Source organism: Sciurus vulgaris (assembly GCF_902686455.1).
Source record: "Sciurus vulgaris genome assembly, chromosome: 12".
In the NCBI taxonomy this organism is placed as follows: Eukaryota; Metazoa; Chordata; class Mammalia; order Rodentia; family Sciuridae; genus Sciurus; species Sciurus vulgaris.
This window is the reverse complement of record NC_136473.1, coordinates 98,676,600-98,693,438: the sequence shown is the minus strand read 5'-3', so window position 1 is coordinate 98,693,438 and position 16,839 is coordinate 98,676,600. Positions and strand designations below refer to the sequence as shown.

Here is a 16,839-nt window from a genome sequence, read left to right as displayed (position 1 = left end):
AGCTCTTCTTTAAAGGTTTGTAGAACTCGGCTGAGAACCCATCTGGTCCCGGACTTTTCTTTGTTGGTAGGCTTTTGATGACTTCTTCTATTTCAGTACTTGAAATTGGTCTATTTAAATTGTGTATGTCCTCTTCGTTCAGTTTAGGCAATTCATATGTCTCTAGAAACCTGTTGATGTCTTCGAAATTTTCTATTTTTTTGGAGTATAGATTTTCAAAATAGCTTCTACTTATGTTTTGTATTTCACTCGTGTCTGTTGTGATATTTCCTTGTTCATTCCGAATTTTAGTGATTTGGGTTTTCTCTCGTCTTCTCTTTGTTAGTGTGGCTAAAGGTTTATCAATTTTGTTTATTTTTTTGAAGAACCAACTATTTATTTTGTCAATTTTTTGTATTGTTTCTTTTGTTTCAATTTCATTGATTTCAGCTCTGAATTTAACTATTTCCTGTCGTCTACTACTTTTGGTGCTGGTCTGTTCTTCTTTTTCTAGGGCTTTGAGCTGTAGTGTTAGGTCGTTTATTTGTTGAGTTTTACTTCTTTTATTAAATGCGCTCCATGAAATAAATTTCCCTCTAAGTACTGCTTTCATAGTGTCCCAGAGATTTTGATATGTTGTATCGTTGTTCTCATTTACCTCTAAGAATTTTTTAATTTCCTTCCTAATATCTTCTGTTATCCATTCATCATATAATAGCATATTGTTTAATCTCCAGATGTTGGAATAGTTTCTGTGTTTTACTCTTTCATTTATTTCTAACTTCAATCCATTATGATCTGATAGAATACATGGTAGTGTCTCTATCTTCTTGTATTTGCTAACATTAGCTTTGTGGCATAATATATGGTCTATTTTAGAGAAGAATCCATGTGCTGCTAAGAAAGTGTATTCGCTCTTGGTTGGATGGTATATTCTATAAATGTCCGTTAAGTCTAAATTATTGATTGTGTTATTGAGATCTATGGTTTCTTTGTTCAATTTATGTCTGGAAGATCTGTCCAGTAGTGAGAGAGGCGTGTTAAAATCACCTAGTATTATTGTGTTATGGTCTATTTGGTTTCTGAATTTGAGAAGGATTTGTTTGACATACATGGATGAACCACTGTTTGGGGCATAGATGTTTATGATTGTTATATCTTGCTGATTTATGCTTCCCTTAAGCAGTATGAAATGACCTTCTTTATCCCTTCTGACTAACTTTGGCTTGAAGTCCACATTATCGGAAATGAGGATGGATACTCCAGCTTTTTTGCTGAGTCCATGCGCATGGTATGTTTTTCCCCATCCTTTCACCTTTAGTCTATGGGTATCTTTTTCTATGAGGTGAGTCTCCTGCAGGCAACATATTGTTGGATCTTTCTTTTTAATCCAGTCTGCCAATCTATGTCTTTTGATTGATGAATTCAGGCCATTAACATTCAGGGTTATTATAGAGAAATGATTTGGTTTCCCGGTCATTTGGTTCATTTTTAAAATTTTGTTTATTTATTTGTTTGACACAACTTGTTTCCTCCTTTATTTGACAATTCCTTTAGGATAATTCCTCCCTTTGCTGATTGGCTTCTTTGTTTTTCATCTCTTCCTCATGGAATATTTTGCTGAGAATGTTCTGTAATGCTGGCTTTCTTTTTGTAAATTCTTTTAGCTTTTGTTTATCATGGAAGGATTTTATTTCATCGTCAAATTTGAAGGTAAGTTTTGCTGGGTATAAGATTCTTGGTTGGCATCCATTTTCTTTCAGGGCTTGAAAAATGTTGTTCCAGGCCCTTCTAGCTTTTAGGGTCTGGATTGAAAAATCTGCTGATATGCGTATTGGTTTCCCCCTGAATGTAATTTGGTTCTTTTCTCTCACAGCCTTTAAAATTCTGTCTTTATTTTGTATGTTAGGTATTTTCATTATAATGTGCCTTGGTGTGAGTCTGTTGTAATTTTGTGTATTTGGAGTCCTATAAGCCTCTTGAACTTGATTTTCCATTTCATTCTGCAGATTTGGGAAATTTTCTGATATTATTTCATTGAATAAATTGTTCATTCCTTTGGCTTGTTTCTCTAGGCCTTCCTCAATCCCAATAATTCTTAAATTTGGCCTTTTCATGATATCCCATAGTTCTTGTAGATTCTGTTCATGATTTCTTACCATCTTCTCTGTTTGTTCAACTTTGTTTTCAAGGTTAAATATTTTGTGTTCAGTGTCTGAGGTTCTGTCTTCCAGGTGTTCTATCCTACTGGATATGCTTTCTATGGCGTTCTTAATTTGGTTTATTGTTTCCTTCATGTCAAGGATTTCTGTTTGGTTTTTTTTCAATATCTCTAACTCTTTATTGAAATGATCTTTTGTTTCCTGTATTTGCTCTTTTAATTGTCGACTGGTGCGATCATTCAGTGCCTGCATTTGCTCTTTCATCTCATCATTCAGTGCGTGCATTTGCTCTTTCATCTCATCGTTTGCTTCTCTGATCATTTTAATTATGTACATTCTGAACTCCTTTTCTGTCATTTCTTCTGCCATGCTGTCATTGGGTTTTATTGATGTAACATCTAGATTTGTTTGCAGCATTTTCTTTCCTTGTTTTCTCATATTGTTTAGGTGTCAGTGGACCGCTGAGATATTGCAGATTTCCTCTATTGACTTACAATGTCCCTGAAGATTTCTGTATATATCCCCCTTTAGCCTTCAGTAGGCTGAAGTCTTGGAGGAAGTTGATAATGCGGTGCTCCACAAGGAAGCTACCTCTCTAGGAGTGGTGCCCTTCAGGTGGGGTATAATCCCTGCCAGTGGGCAGAGGTGCCTCCACTTGTTGACAGTGGTCATCCAAAGGGGACCTATGCTGCAGGCTGAGGCAAGGCCTGTTTGGGCCTGAGTCTCTGGTTTTACCGTCCTTGTGGGGAAACCTCACCCGGCAGGGAAGACTCACCCGGTGGGGCAGTCTTGCTGTTCAGTTCCCTCCTAGAGGTTCCCCTCAATTTACAGCTACCGCCTGGGCTGGGTTGCCTTCCTCTGCAAAGTTCCCAGGGGCCCGGCCCTACCTCCTGGGCCTGGGAGCCTCACCCTTCGCAGATGAATCTCCTTAGGCTGCCCCTCCTCAGAGAATCTGCCCGCAGGCCTGGAACCTTCGCTCCGCCCTAAGCGTGTCTCTGTGAGGCTCTTCCACCAAGAAGCCTCCTAGATCCTGGGACCCTGCTCTGCACCTAATCTCCTGGCTATGCGGCCCCTCCTCTGAGCAGCCACCTGTGGCCCCGTACAATCACTCTGATTCCCAGAGACCCGCCACACGCCTCTTCCTCCAGACAGCCACCCAGTATTCCGGTGTGGTCACTAGGAGTCCAAGAAACTCACTGCGTGCCTCCTCCTCCCACCAACCACCCGTAGCCCTGGGCAATCAATCACTCCAAGTCGAAGTGACCCTCCCCGTTCCTCCTCCTTCTCCAGATAACCCCCGGGGTGTTCAGGAGCGGTCGCTCTGAGTGGCTCTGAATCCACGTGACCCACTGCACTCGTCCTCTGGGCAATCGCCCGGAGCTCTGGTGCGGCCACTGGAGACCAAGCGACCCACCACACTTCTCCTCCAGGCAGCCCCCCTATGTTCAGGAGCTGTCAGTTTAAGTCCAAACAACTCACCACTCGCCTTCTCCTCTGAGCAGCCGCCTGGAGCGCTAATGCAGTCACTGTGAGTCCAAACGCGCTCCTCCTCCTCCTACTCCTCCGGGCAGGCCCCGGTGTTCAGAAGTGGTCTGAGTCCAAACAGCTCGCCACGCAGCCCCTCCTCTGGCAACCGCCTGTAGCTCTGGTGCAGTCACTCTGAATCCAAGCGGCTGCGCTCCTCTTCCTCCTCCTCGTCCTCAGGGCAGGCCCCGGGGTTCAGAAGCGTCGCTCTGAGTCCAAACAGCTCGCCGCACGGCTTCTCCTCTGGCAACCGCCTGTAGCTCTGGTGCAGTCACTCCGAATCCAAGCGGCCACGCTCCTCCTCCTCCTCCTCCTCAGGGCAGGCCCTGGTGTCCTGAGTCCACACAGCTCTCCTCGCCACTCCTCCCCTGGGCAGCCACCGGAGCCCCAGTGGTTGCTCTCAGTCCCAGCGCTGTGCCGAGCGGCCTCCTTTACGGCGCTCCCAGTTGTCCGAGTTCAGGACAAATTATTTGTAATGATGACTTAGAGTCATTTCCAAGAACATTCTACAGTTGCTATTAAAGTCTGTGTGTTTATTTCTTCTACATAATTTATATGAGAAATTTTAGGAAGTCTATGTTATCCATAATTGTCTATTATAAAAAATTTCTGAAAATTAGGCTTTTCGTTTTGCACTATGTTGAGGAGGAAGAGAGCAGGAAGAACTAGAGAGATACCACCTGGGAAAGAACTTATACTAACTAGAAGCTAAAACCAGGAAAATCACTTGGAGAAGTTTTTCATGTTTGGGGGAAAAAAAGGGGGGATGTAGGTAGGTCTTACACTGTTAAAAAGGCAAACTCGGATTAAGTCATAAGCAGTAGGTGTTACCAAGTTAACTTTAAGTGTGTGAACTGTTGAGAATTGAGGTCTGTCATGCCTTATTTTTGGTACAAGTTTAGGTTCCAGAATTTTGGATGCGAATCCCAGTCGTAGGACTTAATGTCTTTGTGGCCATGGCAAGTTCCCTAAAATCTCTGATCTTTATTTCTTTACTTAAAAAATTGGAAAAATCTCAGGTTGCTTTTAAAATTAGACTCTGAATGGTTTATTTCACTTGTCATTTAGTAGACCTCCAATAATTATTAGTTTTCTTTAAAACTGTATTTTATTTTTATTCTTCTGTTGGGAACTTTTTTTCCTTTTTAAACATGCATAATATTTGAACAAGCCACTGTGGCCTTCAAGAGACTTCTGTTTTCACCCATTATTTTTTGTCAGATCTTTCCTATATTGTTATTTATCTCATTTTACCTCATTAAAAAAACCCAATTGTTATTATCCCATTTTAAAAACACTTTGATCTTCATATTTTCCTCTAGCTCCTGCCTCTCTTCTTTCCTAGACAAAGTCATCTAAACTGAGATTTATTTTTAGTCTCAGTTCTCTCTTATTCTCTTGAGGTAGTCTATGGGCCAATGCCTCTACTTCTACAACAAAATTATTCTTAAAAAGATCCTCACTGACTTCCATGTTACTAAATCCAGTGATCAGTTCTCAGGCCTCATTTTAAGCATCAGCAGCATTATTGATTGTCTTCTTTTCTTGGACCTTCAGGATACCATGTTCAACAAATTTACTTCCTGTCTGTCCATTTGTTCTCAGTCTATTTACTGTTCCTTTCTCAGTGTAGCCTTTAAATTTTGGTTTCTTAGGCTTCTGTATTCCTATACTTATTCTGAATTATGCGTATATATTGCAGATTCCCAAATGATTGCATCTTCCTATCTCCACTGCTGTCTCCTGGTAAGCCAGTTGAGTGTTCCACACAGCAGCCAGGTGAAACCAGTATAAATCTTAAGTTAACTCATGTTATGTCTTTCTTCAATATTTTCAAAGGTTGTGCTGGAAGATCTCTCATGCCTCAAAGTAAGTCAAGTTTATCCTGACCTTCATGGTCCAGTACTTCGAACATCTGGCCCTCAGCTGGGATGACTGTGATATCTGGGAAAACCAGATCTCTCTTTCCAAGTAGTCTCTTATCCTGAGCTACATAATGCATTGATGGTATTACAAAAGTTCATATCCAGATGGACAAGTGCTTATCAAGTCTATGTCCTATTTAGTGGAAGTTTACTTAGTGCAGGCAAGTCACATAACCAAGTCCAAGGTCAGTGTATAAAGGGAATTCATAGGGGTTCAGATGCCAGGAAGTACGTAATTCACTGGGGGCTGTTAATTAAAATAACACATAGTAGGCTTTTTCTGATCTATGTCAGGTTTAATTTGTTAAATTGTTTGATTAAAACATAGCACCTATTTCTTTATTTAAATAGGAAGATAATCTGGAAAACAAAAGCCTGTCTAGATAAAACCATTGTGTTGAAAGTATGGACTAATGATTCTTTTTTTAAAAAAAAATTTTAGTTATAGATGGACACAATACCTTTATTTTATTTATTTATTTATTTATTTTTACATAGTCCTAAGGATTGAACCCAGTACCCCACATGTGATGTTAGTGCTCTATCATTGAGCTACAACCCCAACCTGGGCTAATGATTCTTTGATTGAAAAATCAAATCTGACTTTTGTTTATCTTTAGTTTTGTTTTTTTTTTTAATTTCAGAGACTATCTACCAGAAGAGAATATACAAATATGTATCATAATAATTTATAGATTTTTAAAAATCAGATAGTATCTTAAATGTTGCTGCTAGCTGTTTAATTAACTTGGCCTCTGCCATATTACCTACGTCAAGATAGAAAGTTGAATTTTGTTTTTCCCTGATTTATTTGGTTCTCTACATTATATAAATGACTCTTTGTTATTTCTTTTTCCATCCTTATTTTTGTTCCCTGTCTCCTGTCAAAGGATATACTCATACCCTTGTTTTCTCACTATAAAGTTGTAAGAGTTGTTGTATATTTTGGATAACATTCCCTTATCGAATTTCTTTTTCTACAAATATTTTCCCCATTTTTCTTATTTTTGTGTATGTGTCATTTAAAAATTTGTTATTGGTGCATTATGATTATACATTGTAGCGAATTCATCATCACATATTTATACATGCACTCAATGTGCTTTGGTTATTTTCATCTCCTAGGACCTCCTCTTTTCTTCCCCTCCTCCTTCCCCTTGGTCCCCTTCCTCTGCTCTACTGGTTTCTCTTCTGTTTTCATGAGATCTCTCCCCCTTTACCCACACCCCACCTTTTTCCCCCTCTCTAGCTTCTACATATGAGAGAACATACGACTCTTGACCTTCTGAGTTTGGCTTATATCAGTTAACATAATATTCTCAAGTACCATCCGTTTTCCTACAGTCAACATGATTTCATGCTTTATGGTTGACTAAAATTCCACTGTGTATCTTTTTCACATTTCCTTTATCCATTTGTCTGGAGACTTCTTTTGACATGTTTGTTGTCCTCCATCACATCCTAATGTTTTATCTTGTTGTTGCTATGTCAGTTATTTTCACTTATTCTTACCATTAGTCTATCCTGTTATTATTTACATTAACAATGATTTTAATTCTAGGGTCTCCTCATTTTTGCTTCACTTTTAGCTTTGTTTGGAATTCTTTTGAGTGTACTTCTGTTACCCATGTGTGCAAGCATTGGTTACTTTATCATTGTCTTCTAAGGTGGTCTTTTTGTGCTATTTATGGTGATACTAATTTTATTTAAACTTGCTTTTTATTTTTATATTACCTTTATGACTTTAAAATTAATTTTAATATATTAATTTTGTTATATATGTGTTTTATTTCATGAAGGTACAGGGAAATTGTAAAGAATGGATTTTTTTTTAAACCAAAGAATTTTTATATGACAGTTAAATCATTTTATTACTAATCGAAAATGTAATGGAAGCTTAAAGTGCTTTTATATAATCACCATGGTAATGATAAAATAATATTCATAGAAGATATAAACAAAGGGAAATGGGATTATAAAAATCAGTGAAGTACAAGTTTAAGCAATAAAGAAAAAAATAGAAGAAAAAAACTACAAGAAACACAGGAGATAGTAACAAAATGGAAGTGGTACATTCTTCCTTCAGGTGTTTTAAGTATAAATGGATCAAACTTCCTAATCAAAAAAGCATAAATTTGCTAATGGGTAAGTTTTCAAAAATTTCAATTTATATATCTTGTCTACAGGAGATACTTTTTATTTTTATTCATTTCTTTCTTTTATATATTATAAGGGCTATATTTATTTTTAGTTTTTTGTAGATATACATGACAGTAGAATGTATTTTGACATATTATACATACATAGAGTATAACTTATTCTAATTTGGATCCCATTTTTATGGTTGTACATGATGTGGAGTTTCACTGGCCATCTATTCATATATGAACATAGAAAAATTATATCTGATTCATTCTACTTTCTTTCCTATTCCTTTCTCCCCTCCCTTCCCTTTTTTTCTTTTCTCTAATCCCATGAACTTCTATTCTTCCTTCCCCTTCCCTTAATGTGTGTTAGCATCCACATATTAAAGACAACATCTGGCCTTTGGTTTTTTGGGGATTGACTTAGTTCGCTTAGCATGATAGTCTCCAGTTCCATCCATTTACTAGCAAATGCCATAATTTCATTCTTCTTTAGGGCTGGGTAATATTCTATTGTGTATATATACCACATTTTCTTTATCCATTCATCTGTTGAAGGGCACCAAGGTTGGTTCCATAACTTAGCTGTTGTGAATTGAGCTGCTGTAAACATTAATGTGGCCACATCACTAGAGTATGCTGATTTTCAGTCCTTGGATATATGCTTAGGAGTGGAATAACTGGGTCAAATGGTGGTTCCAAATTGTCTGAGGAATCTCCATACTGCTTTCCAGAGCAGTTGCACCAATTTGTATTCCCACCAGCAATGTACAAATGAACCTTTTTCCTCACATCCTCACCAACATTCATTGTTACTTGTATTCTTGATAATTGCCAAAGAATGGATTATTAGGGGAAAAAAGAGATTGGACCTTGCTTTGATGGGGTTGAAAACCTCAGTTCTTGACATACGTCGTCTAATGTAAAATTTGAAATGAGGGGAAATAACTTCCCAGTTGTTGATTTTATGTTTAATTCACTTGGATTATTCTATTTGAGGTTTAAAATTTTGTATTACTATAGAAATATTTGGTGTTCTATGTATGCTATATAGATGAAAACTACAATGAAAACAAAATCTGAATTTTCAGAGCCAAATAAACCATCATCTATTTCTCTAGTTGACTGTATAAAATGGTAGGTTTTCTGAACTTAAAAGGAAGTTTGTTTGTTTGTTTGTTTTTTCCAGATGAAAAATCTTTCAGTATTTTTTCCTAAAAAATTTTTGGAAACTATTATGAAAATTCGAGAAACCTTGCTTTTTTTTGTAGGATCTTGACCTTTAATTGAGAGACTATTTAGTTCAAATTAATTTAAGTTTGAGCACAGTGTAATACAGGACACTGTTAGGTACAGGATGTATAAGATCAAATAGGATAGTATTTTGCGGAGCTGTGTAAACAAATGAGTTCTTACAGTGCTGTGAGTGCTGTAGTTTAAATGCGCATTTAGATATCCTGTCAGTAGTTGGCCAAGCGAAGGCTTTCTTAAGGAGTTGCTGCATTTTGAAATACGAGATGGTGTTAAACAGATAAAGAGAGAAGTGGGACAACACTCCAGGTTGGGTGAAAATGCTTGATTCGAGATATTGGGGGACAAGATAGCAAGAAATTAAAAGTAATGCAAGTTCATTGGCTCATAAAACGAAAAGTGGAAAGCCGTGGGATCTTACATGCTACACTGTACAGACTTGTGTTTTGTTATGAAGTATTCTATGTCATTCTTCACGAAAGTACAGTTAAAGTCCCAAGAGGTCGAATATGTGCTTTGGAAATATGGCAGCAAAATCCATTGCTGCATGTTTGAAATTTCTCTTAAGACTTGTTATATTATTGCTGCACTGGGGTTTGACCCAGGGGTACTTTACCTCTGGACTACATCCCCAGTGTTTTTTAATTTTTTTTTTTTTTTTCTTCTTTTTTGAGATGGTCTTGCTAAGTTGCTGAGGCTGATCTCAAACTTGCAGCCCTCCTGACTCAGCCTCCCAAGTTGCTGGAATTACAGTCATGTATCACCATGCCTGGCTTGAGATGTATCTTACTGTCAAAAATTATGAAAATCTTTGTGGTCTATTCTAGAATTGATAGTATGGGTTCATAGCTTCGATTTCCTAATTTATAGGATGAAGATAATCTCATTTACCTCTTGGGGCTGTTGAAAGGGGTAATAATAATTGTAAACGATGATAATGACAATAGTGACTAACATTTTGAGGCCTTACTTATGGTCCTGATTACTTCTGTTACTTTCTTCAATCCTCAAACCATCTCTCAGTGAGGTAGATTATTTTATTATCTTCTAACGAAAGTAAAGCACATAGAAGTAATTACCTTAGGTCGCATAGGTAGCAAGTGGCAGAACTTGCTTTGAACCCTGGCCATATGAATACAAGACACTTAATGTATCATATCATACTCCCATTTCGTGAGATCAAACATATAGAACATTTAGCCTGGTGTCTGATTCATAAGTACAAATGTAAACAATATTTACTTAACTAACTTTGCCTAAATCTCTGAGTTAAATTGATACCCTCAAGAACTTGTGCTATGGTATCTTGACATACCATTCATTATAGACAGTGACTTCCCAGCCCATGGTTTTAACCACTACCTTTTATTGCCTCCTCTCCAGTTGGTCTGTCACTATATTAAGTTATAAATCTATGGTAGGGACCATATTTGTTCTGTTTATCATTGTATACTCAGTCCTTGATGTGGCAGCTAACACATTAAAAATGACCAAATATTGTTCTATAAATGAAGATGTAAAATCTGACATTTTAAAAAGCTGATCTTATAAATATTCATACCACCTACAATTGTGGTTTAATTATTTTACATGTCTTCCCCCCCCCAGTAAGGAGTCTATCTGCTTCTGTGTTCTGCAGGGCATTCTTAACCCTGGTTCTACCAGACCCCTGCTGGGTAACATGTGTCCTATGGAGATCCCTCACCTTTCAGACAGTGAGACAGACTAGGATAACATTTTGATCTATAACGGGAATCTGTTAGAAATATATGAAACAATTTGAAAGGGTGTATTCTAAGAAACTAAATATAAAAAGAAAAAAGTTTTGATATTTTTCCTTTGCCTTTCACATTAAATCATTTCAAAGAAAAATAATTTTATTGCAGGGGATTGTTTTTGTGAGTTAACTCATATTTTCCTCCTCTCCTCTATCTAGAATGTCTTAAACCATTCTACCTTATGAGAAATTGGATGTTCTTGCAGATAGTCATTGTGGGAGAAAACGTTTCATTTAAGTCCCAGATGAGGACCGAAAACTTGAAATCAGAGGAGCATCTGAAATCAAGTAATATTAGGTAGGATAAAACTTACAAGGGATTTCTACGTGTTTTTATTCATTTTTTAGAGATGTATGTTAAAGTATTTGTATTTCATGAACCCTAATGGAAGACTTGGAGACTTTCTGAAAAATTTGATTTTGGCCAAGATTGGGGAGGGGCATGCTAAAGACTTTTTTTTTTTTAACCTATGTGGCTTTATGAGAACTTTGGCATGTTTATTTTGTCATGAGCATTTGTATCTTGTGGTCTAAGGAACACTTTTTAAAAATTTTACTGAAGTAAATTTAAATTTTTATGTTATGTATTTTCTGAATATTTAAAAGCACACTTTGTAGATTATTCTCTAGAATGAAAATTTTGTGCTTCAGTTACATACATAGTAATTTATTTGAGTGCCAGAGACATCAGCTCTGGTTTCTTTATGTCAGCATGGGATGCAGTTAAGCCTCCCTAATGCCTAAAGAAATATGTTTATGGTAATGTACTAGAGAAGTCTTTTACATGATGAATTAGTAACTCTTTGCTATAGCATCTTATAATGACAGAACACAGGAAGATACTTCAGAGTTGTGGCTTTTAACCGAGAGGTGATAGTTGCTCCTACAAATCAATACTGTGACAATGACACCTGTAGCGAGGTTATTTCAAAAGACCTACTTTATAAGGCTTATGAGCTCTGATTCTGGGAGTAGATTGCAGGAGAATCCCAAGACCTGGAACTTCCTAGTTGTGTGATTTTGGGCAAATTTAACCAATCTGTGCCTCTGTTTCCTCATCAGCAAAATGGGGAATTTACATCTCACTTTAGAATAGCTGTGTAATTTAAAGATTTTATAATAGATAAAAGCATACATGATCTGTGTATTATTAGACTATTAATTTTTGACAGATGAGTTAGGGTCTGTTATCAATTAGCATGGCATTTCTGTAATTTATATTTTGCTCGATGTATTATCAGGTCCAGGTTTTGAAATGTTAAATAACATTTACAACTAACGTTTAGAGAGAAACAAAAAAGAAAAAAAAAATCTATGACTCAATTCTTTATATAACTCCTTCTGGTTTTATTCTCTGTTCATACTAAGAATATAGTCTTTATGACCTGTAAATAGTTTATTGTTCTTTTGTTCAGTTAGCATTGTGTGGTGGTAGAAAAGCTAGAATTTTTGACCTCCACCTTGAAATATCTTCAACCCACTGTGTCTGCAGAAGGGATCCCATGAAGCAGTAGAGGGGGAAGGGACACTACTAGCCAGTCAGTAACCAAATAAGCAAAAGTTATTTGGTGGTCACAGTCAGATTACCTCTCCCTTTTTGAGGGATCACTTAAACGTTCTTTTATGTAACTTGTCTTATTTATTCCCTGTAGTATCTCATCTCCAAATGGCTGCTTATATACATTTTCATGCTTTTTCCTCTGCTTTATCTTCCTTCTGTTAATTTAACTTACTGATATTTCTTCAATCTTAGTTTTTCCATCCACCTGTATTATCACTTCTTCATTTCTGGTCTTGACCTAATAAAATCCATCTTTCACACATCTTGTAGAAATCTTTTTAAAATGCAAATTAGTAATGTTATATCCTTATGTAAAATTTAACTTTGGTTTTTTATTGGTTAAAGTACAGGATTTGAACTCCTTGACATATTCATGCAGTGTTTCTTACAATCTGCTGTCTTCCTTGGTTCTCCAGCCTCATTTTTCTGAGGCTTCCTACCTAGCAGTATTCCAGTCAGCTTCACTCACTGGCTTAGCTTTGCTTTTTGCTTTTTATTATTGTGTTATTTCTTTTGCCTTCTCTTCCTCAAAATTTCCAGATCACAATTGGCTTTTAATAAAACTAGGTACACATTTTCAAAGAATACAGATTATGCACTGAATGTTGTGGTATAGCGCTTTGGAGTATTAGGAAATTTAAAAATGCATGATAAAGTGCCATAGAGAGAAAGCAAATTAGTACTTTACTAACATATACTGATAAGAGCTCCTTTAGGAGCTTTAGATTCTCGATTCTAAATGAAATTCAGCAATGCAGAAATATGATTTGGTTTTCTGCGATTAACACCATGATTTATACTAATGTCTGAGAAAACTATATATTACATATGTGTTTCTGTGAGTGTGTATATACTCTACTCACTTTATAGTATCTGGTCTGTTATTTAGCATAAATGATTATGATTGGCTTCTTAGGTTTATGGATATAATTGCAGAATATTATTACCCCTAATTTTTGCTCCTTAGAACTCTGGGGAAACAAATTTAACAGAGTAAGAAAACCTACCTTGGCTGCTGCTCACGTTACTGCCCCACCACCACCAAAAGAAAAACAAAAAGAAACTCCAACCTTTTCTCCCAAAGTAAAAGGGAGTGATTTGCCTTTTCTCAGTAGCTTTGAGTTTAGAAGATATGGATTTATATTTTTGAATTTTCCTTATAGAAAAATGGGATCAGGAGTTCAAATAGAAGGACTCTGATTTTATGTGCCCACCATTTAGACTATCTTGTATGTAAACCATGAATTTTAGAGTGATGTTCTTAAGAGGATGTAGCCTTTATTTGTTACCTTGCATTGTTATATAAGTGCTGTATATGATTAAGGAATTTGTTAAACAAGATAACCCAAATTTTAATTTTTTTTCTTTTTTATAAAAATTATCTTAAAATGGTTAAGTATTAAAATCCACAGTTCTATGTGGACTTTTACTATCAAACATTTTCCATCTTTTTTTTTTTGTCCTCTAAGTACTCCTATATAAGAGGAACTCTGATATAATGGTTAGGAGTAGATGCTAGAACTAAACTGATTGGGTTCAAATGCTATTTTTACTGGCTACTAACTTTGGTCTTGAGCTTGTTACTTAACCTCTTGTCTCCTTGGGTTTTCTTCAGGTATAAAGTGGGGACAATAGTACATAGTGTGATTTAAGTGATTACTGTATGTAAAGCCCTTAGAACAGTGTCTTACAATAGTAAGTACTGTGTAGTGTCACTAGCTATTATAGTGCGTGGTGCTTAGAGTTCATGAAATGTATTTATAGTTGATGACGATGATGATGATGATCTCCAGGAGTGCTGCTTCAGGTTGTTAGCTTTCAACATATTTGTCACTAAGTATTCCAGACTTTATTCAGTCTTTGAATCACTTTTTATTGCTGGATAGAAGTGATTAATTTCTCTTATTTAATGAGACAATATAGTTAATATTTTGAAAGCTTTATATTTTATAAAAGCGTTTTGTAATTAATGGCATGGTGATTTAGTTTTTGGATTTCTTGGCTCTTTTTATTAATTCAGCTTAAAGCAAGAACGAAAAAGAACTCATGTTGCCACACCCTATGCCAAGAGAAAGTAATTTATTAAAGTTCTGTTTCTTGATAGAAGCATTGGCTGTAAACTATTTTAATTCTTTAACAAAACCAAATGAATAACTGGAGATAATATTTTTTTATTTATGAAATAAGCTAATGTAATGGCCAGTTTTGTCCTGCCCTTTATTAAAGCTTTTGCATAAGATCACATATCCATTTATTTTATTTCTGATATATTGTGCACAGTGAAAAAGGAAAACTAATACTTCATTGGGGCAGTATTCCATTTTGTCAGTAGGAGACATGATATGTTTCATCACATCGTACAACCTGGGCTGGGGATATAGCTCAGTTGGTAGAGCGCTTACCTCACAAGCACAAGGCCCTGGGTTCAAATCCCCAGCACCACAAAAACAAACAAACAAACAAAAAAAAAACCAAAAACATCGTACAACCTTAGATTTTAAGAGCATAAGCCAGTAGCCTTGTGATGATTTTTTTAATGCCAAAAGTTGATACCCAAAGTGAACAGTGTTCCTAGATTGTGTGAATAATGGAATTTGAGGATCATGATATTACATTTTAGGGCTAAACATAGCCAGTTAATTTTGTTCCTTTATATTGATAGCTCTTATGAGATTGTGGTTACCTCCATAGTACCCCACTGTGATTTTCTTGTTTGATAGTTTAAGTTTAAACATATCTTCATAAAGGCTAAGAAAATAAAAAGATTCACTTTGTTTTAATGAAACTAAAATTCATAATTCCTGCTAAATACCTAAAACATTATGTGTAACTATTTGCAGTAAAAATTTTATAACCTATATTTTAAATGAAATCTCAAATTTATAGTTACTTTCAAAATTTGTTTGCTTTTAGTTAACATGTATAATTTTACATATTTATGGGGCATAGTGCATTTTAATGAATGTATAATAATCAAATCTCAGGGTGTTTGTATTTTTGTCACCTTATACATTTTTTATTTCTTTGTGGTGAGAACTTGCAGAATCCATTCTTCTAGCTATTTTGAAATATTCAGTACATATTATTAACCATGAGAACTTATTCCTCTACTATAATTACAACTTTGTACCCATTGACCAGTCTCTCTTTATGCTCCCCTGCCCCTTATCCTCCCCAGCCCCTGATAACCATTCTTCTATTCTCCATTTCTCTGAGGTCAGCTTCTGCAGATCTGCATGTGAATAAGATCATTAAGCAGAGTATATGAAAATGACTTACCTTTTCCTTTATTCATTGGAAAAATGTTATCAAGTGCCCACTGTGTGCTAGGCACTATACTAGTAAACAGCTGTTTCCATTGGTGAGCATTCTTAAAAGCTGTGATATGAGCTATCAAGAAAATACAAGTGCTCTGAGAGCATAAATAGGAATGTTCTTAATCTAGATGAATTCTGACTTAAGAGAAAGGGTAAGTGATAATTAACCAGACAAAGAGGAGGAGGTGTTCCTAGCAAAGGACTGTCTTTTACAGAGACCCAGAAGTCCAGCAGTGAAACATGGAGCTGAAGGAGGAAAGAGTGGTGAAAGTAGAATTTAGAGACTATGGCTTTTTGTAGGACACTTTAACAAAGATTTTCATATGTACCCTAAGAAGAGTGGGAGATCAAGTGCTTTAAATGATCAGGTGTGCATTTTAAAAGCGCCTTCTGACAGCAGTGGGAGAACACAATGAAATGGAGCAAGAGTGAAGTGGAGAAAATAGTTTTATGGCTTTGTAGCAGTTCAGGCAAAAGAAAAAGTTGCAGTGGATGACTTCCCAGCTTCTGCCTTCAACAACTGCAAAGCCACAGTGTATGTGCTAAGGTGAAAAAAAAATGCCAGAAAGACAACCAGAGTGGGATTGGGGATGGACCGTAAGTTTGATTTTGGATGTCTTGAATACAGGCAGTTCCTGGAGACTATGAGTGAGAGAGAGGCAGCGCTAGAGGGGAATGTAGGGCTGGGGTGGGGGTTAAAATATACAAAAGGCTTGGACATGTTTAAATGCTGAAGGAAGGAGCCAGTAGGAGTTTAGAAGTTGTCAAAAAGGAGAGAGATTAGTTAAAGGAACAAGCCCTTACAAAGAGCATACATAAGTGGAATTTTGATCTTAAATAAGAGGTGCTATACCTCTAATATTTTAACAAGATAAAATAAAGATAGGATAATATACATGTAGTATTTAGTAAGTGGGAACTGTTTTCTCTGAGATGGGTCTGTCATTTGTTAATGAAGAAGGGGAAGAGCTTGATGAGAGTGGAAATTTGAAATAGTTATGTAAATTGAGAAGCCCAGTAGGATCCTTGGCAGCAGCAGGGGAAACTTTTTAATTTTAATGGATATCATTTAATGTTATTGTTAAAAAGTCAGATTGAAGGAAAGCAGCAAGAAAGTAAACTATTTGATAAAAGAGGTCACTGATGATCCTGTAAACTTTTAAGTAATGGCATCAATTTGTCAAGATCTAGTGCTAGCT

The 16,839-nt window shown here is 36.2% G+C and overlaps 1 protein-coding gene across 7 annotated transcripts in view; it reads left to right on the top strand.

The window, feature by feature from the left end:
- SMG7 (SMG7 nonsense mediated mRNA decay factor) overlaps positions 1–16,839 on the top strand; it is an 85,258-nt gene that overhangs the window by 31,674 nt on the left and 36,745 nt on the right. For 4 of the 7 annotated variants that reach the window (XM_079108008.1, XM_079108011.1, XM_079108009.1 and 1 more), the window contains one exon: positions 10,922–11,060. The exons of the other annotated variants lie outside the window; for them this stretch is intronic. In XM_079108008.1, coding sequence (XP_078964134.1) covers positions 10,945–11,060 — 116 coding nt within the window. In that variant the 5' untranslated portion in view covers positions 10,922–10,944. The remainder of the gene's footprint in view (positions 1–10,921; positions 11,061–16,839) is intronic. 7 annotated transcript variants of the gene reach the window in all.